Below are 4,602 nucleotides of genomic sequence, written 5' to 3'. Positions count from 1 at the left end.
TCAGAAAGCCAATCTAGGACCCTGCTTTATCTTCCTTTCTTATCCCCTAGTCCTAGTCCCTTACTTTTTGAGCTGTTTGGTAGTAAGAATTGAACCAACATTACTGCTTATAGTTTGTGGTTCACTAGTTTTTGCATGATTGACATAATGAGGCTGGTTTTATAAAATTAGAAAATCTAAAATTTAAAACCTAAGACAACTAGAAGAAAAAAAAAATTAGTCTAATTCACAGAAACTATATCATCATATAGGCCCAGGGTCGGATCCATGTACATGGGTATGCCCCCAAAATTTTGAAAATTTCCTATATATATATATATATATAAATATAATTATTTTAATATTTTCAAAATTTAGTTTACAAAAATAAAAATTGGCCCCACCAAATATTTGAATTAGTCCAATGATATTCTTAAAAAAATAATTTGTCTAATATTTATAGAGACATGATTTTGTTTTGACATTAAAGGTGTTTGGATATATCTTTTTCAACCCGTTATGTGACAATTAATAATTCATTAACTCATCAAAAAAGTCTTGTCATTAAATCTACACATGAAATGTCTCTTTAGTTGCCGCATAATGAGTTAGAACAAGATAGCTTCAAATATGTTTGGAGCATGACTTATTCCTTCAAGTTTTGCATCATTCATGTCTTTAAAAATTTCTCTGGTTCAATTGAAAGATTTTTACTTACTTTAGTATAAAATTTGATAATTTGTATTGAAAAAAAAAACCTTTTAAGAATTTCACTATAAAAAATTGCCATCAAATATAATTTTGATTGAAAATACTCAATTCTTTTTTTTTATATTTTATTGTTGGGTGTGTTTATATATAACTTATCAAATAAAAATGTGTATATATAATAAGACAGCATGTATGTATATATGTGTATAAGAAGTTGTTTTGATAAATATATTAATATCGCAACTTAGCCCCCAAACAAAAATTCCTGACTCTGCCCTTATATAGCCCTGAGCATTCTTATTAAAAAGCCAACCATAGCTCATTCTCACAGTCCATACAATTCCATAAGAAGATAGGATGTCTTGGTTTGTAATAATATTCTTTCTCAGTCTTGCATTTAATAGCCTTTCAGAGGCTGGCCATGAGAAGAATCTTCCATCTGCCATTGTTGTTGGCAGTGTCTACTGTGACACATGTTTCCAGGAGGATTTCTCAAAGTCCAGCCACTTCATATCAGGTTCGTTTCAACAATTTCATAATTATTATTATTAGTGTTTTTCATGTTACAAACTTTGGGTTCTGTTTCAGTTCTGTGACAACATTAATGTTACCAAAATTGGATGCAGGTGCATCTGTGGCTGTAGAATGCAAATATGGGACTTCAAAACCAAGTTTTCATAAAGAAGTGAAAACGGACCGGCATGGAGAATTTAAAGTGCATTTGCCTTTCTCAGTAAGCAAACATATGAAGAAAATTGAGGGATGTTCTGTGAAATTGATCAGCAGCAGTGAGCCTTATTGTGCTGTGGCCTCAACAGCAACTTCATCTTCACTCCATCTCAAGTCAAGAAAGCAAGGGACTCACATATTCTCAGCTGGGTTTTTCACCTTCAAACCATTAAAGCAGCCAAACCTATGTAACCAAAAACCAAGCATTCAAAATTCCAAGGAATTGGGTTCCAATAAACTCTCACTTCCTCCAACTGATGGTCTAGATTTTCCACCTCCAATTCAAGACCCAACAAGCCCAGATCTTCCCCCTCTTCCTAAACTGCCTGAGCTTCCACCATTGCCACTACTCCCTCCTCTCCCAAACCTTCCAGGACTTCCAATTCCACCACCTAATCTAGGAAAGACCACAAACTCAAAACCTACTACTACTGAATCCTTAAAGAAAACTCAGTTACAAGATGAAAAGGAAGCCCACCCAGATGATCTCTTTCCACCACTTTTTCCACCTCCAATTCAAGACCCAACAAGCCCATATCTTCCCCCTCTTCCTAAACTGCCTGAGCTTCCACCATTGCCACTACTCCCTCCTCTCCCTCCTCTCCCAAACCTTCCAGGACTTCCATTTCCACCACCTAATCTAGGAAAGACCACAAACTCAAAACCTACTACTACTGAATCCTTAAAGAAAACTCAGTTACAAGATGAAAAGGAAGCCCACCCAGATGATTTTTTTCCACCACTTTTTCCACCACTTCTCCCACCAGTTTTACCACCAAATCCATTCCAGCCGTCTCCTCTTATCCCTAACCCATTTCAGCCACCTCCACTGATACCTAACCCATTTCAGCCTCCACCAGCACCATTGTTTCCTTTTCCTCCAATACCAGGTTTCACTCCGTCACCACCACCACCAGCTCTGCCATTCCCTTTACCTCCAATAGTTCCTCTCCCACCTATCCCTCGCATCCCTGGCATCCCTCCCCTCCCTCCCATCCCTGGCATCCCTCCTGCTTCTTCTTCAAAGCAAATTAGTTCACCTTGATTAATCAAAATCTATCCAGCATGTACAATTCTTCAATAATAGCTATCACATGTTCTTCACTTCGTTTCATGTAAATTATCATTTATATTTGTGGACTTGCCAGAACAATGAAGTTGGATGTTTGTGGAGCATGTAGTGTGTCTACTGTCAGTGAGTAAGGAGAAATGGTTTCTAAATTGTTGTATTATTGGAATAAAGCTAAGGTTTCTGTCAATTATAGGTTTCACTCTGTATTTTTTTTTTTTTCTAGAGCATTGGGTGTTTAGAGATTTTTGAGTGCTTGATTATTTCCTGGTATGTGTAATCCTCCATTCAATACACACAGATAATTACAGGGAAGAATCTTTTTGGCGTGACCCCAATCTCATGATGCATTGGGAACCATTAAACCAATCCCTTATTGTTATTGTGATTTTAACCATTAGGCATTGTCACTGGACTAAATTCATTCTAATCAAATTTACTACGGTGAAACGATTTCTGTTTGGAATTCATAATTTAATTCTTAAATGAATTGAATTGAATTCACTTTACTATCGACTCATTTGTTTGGAATAGACATCAATTGAAATCAATGGAATTTCGTTTCATTTAATGTTTGGATTAAAATGTAAAATGCATTGAATTGGAAATAGTATATTCACATTATATTGAATTTAGAATTTGAGCTTCCGTTTCACCACTACCACTTGAGAGTTCAGAGACATAGGTGGTGTTGGCTTATGTTCATTTACGAACTGGTTACCTCTATGTTAACTTTTGTATAGACCGCGTATGCAAGGTACAATTAAAACAATTACAATTGCATATATATATATATATGTGTGTGTGTGTGTGTGTGTTCAAATTATAGCTAGTATAAGAGTTACACATTTTTTAAATCATAAATATACACATGAGTTCACTCTTTTTTTTTATTGGGTTTTTGATGGTTTATTTATATTAGACTACTTCTTCCTTTATACCACATAAACTCACTTAAAACAAAATTAAAAAAAAAAAAAAAAAAAAAAACTTAGATAGAACACGTGACGCAAAATTAGACAACAATTAAAATCCAACTTAGAATCTAGTTGGATTTTCTCTCAATTTTGACTTTAAATATTGCCTCTATACTAACTAGCTTGTAACCTCATGCATATACATGGATACACTTAAAGATATACAATAAGATGCATAATATAATTTCTATATATATATATATATATATATATATATATATATATATAATTTAAATACTATTTGTGGGGAGTAAAAAGACCCTGATGGAGATATGGGCCTTTGGGCCGTGCTAAAGAAGGCCGACCTGCTCTTGAGTTTAGAACTTGTTAGTACTACGGGTCGGCCCATACGCCGAGGATCCGAGGATCCAGCCGAGGGTGAATTTCTCTTCGGACAGACACCGGAGAATTTAGGACTTCATGATAAACGTTAGGCAATGACATGGTTAAAACCGGTGGATAAAAGGGGTAAACCTTGAGATGTCCGAAACGCGATGTAAGAGAAACACCAAGGATAAAGGCATCACCTCCACATTAAAGACCTGCACCTACTGGCCTGGCCATTAATGGGGAAGTGACACCCGACGGCAGTGGGGGGAAACTTCTGGTTACTATTCAAAGGCACTGAGAAAAGAAATATCTAGGTTAAGGGGGAGTTGGGGCAACACGTGTGCAAAGTATCAAAAAGAGGAGTATTTAAGGAGCAACTTAGAACAGAAATGGGGATCCCTTCTTTGTAACCTAAAGGAAAGAGAAAAAGAGAAAGAGAAATAATATAAGAACAGTTCTCGGCTTACGTCCGAGCAGGTTGACTTACAGTATTCCTTGTTGTTTTCAAGTGTTTATAATCTTTGGCTTGTCATTTAATCCTCAAACACTTCTAACCTGGGTTTCAAGCCCACGCTCTACAAATTATATTGTTTAAGGCTCATTGGGCCTGAGCCCGTAACTGTTCTTGGGGCCAGGTACAATTGTGCACTTACAATTGGCGCCGTCTGTGGGAAATCTAGTCTAAAAGAGGCAGGGATACTATGGCAGGCTTAGGTGCTCACCATGCAGAGTCACAAGGATCACAGCCGGAAGACCATTTCGAACGTCTTGAACATCGAAGGGATCGTGAGGGGAGTGTCCATACAG

The 4,602-nt window shown here is 36.6% G+C and overlaps 1 protein-coding gene across 1 annotated transcript; it reads left to right on the top strand.

Moving 5' to 3' along the window:
- Nucleotides 1-962: 962 nt before the first annotated feature.
- LOC142611347 (uncharacterized) lies at nucleotides 963-2,678 on the top strand. Its single transcript, XM_075783460.1, has 2 exons — nucleotides 963-1,207; nucleotides 1,317-2,678. Exons 1-2 carry the CDS (start codon nucleotides 1,048-1,050, stop codon nucleotides 2,462-2,464), a joined length of 1,308 nt encoding a protein of 435 aa, XP_075639575.1. The 5' UTR covers nucleotides 963-1,047; the 3' UTR covers nucleotides 2,465-2,678.
- The last annotated feature ends 1,924 nt before the right edge of the window (nucleotides 2,679-4,602 follow it).

This window comes from Castanea sativa, chromosome 1, assembly GCF_040712315.1.
Source record: "Castanea sativa cultivar Marrone di Chiusa Pesio chromosome 1, ASM4071231v1".
Lineage (NCBI taxonomy): Eukaryota > Viridiplantae > Streptophyta > Magnoliopsida > Fagales > Fagaceae > Castanea > Castanea sativa.
This window is presented reverse-complemented; position numbering and strand designations above follow the sequence as displayed.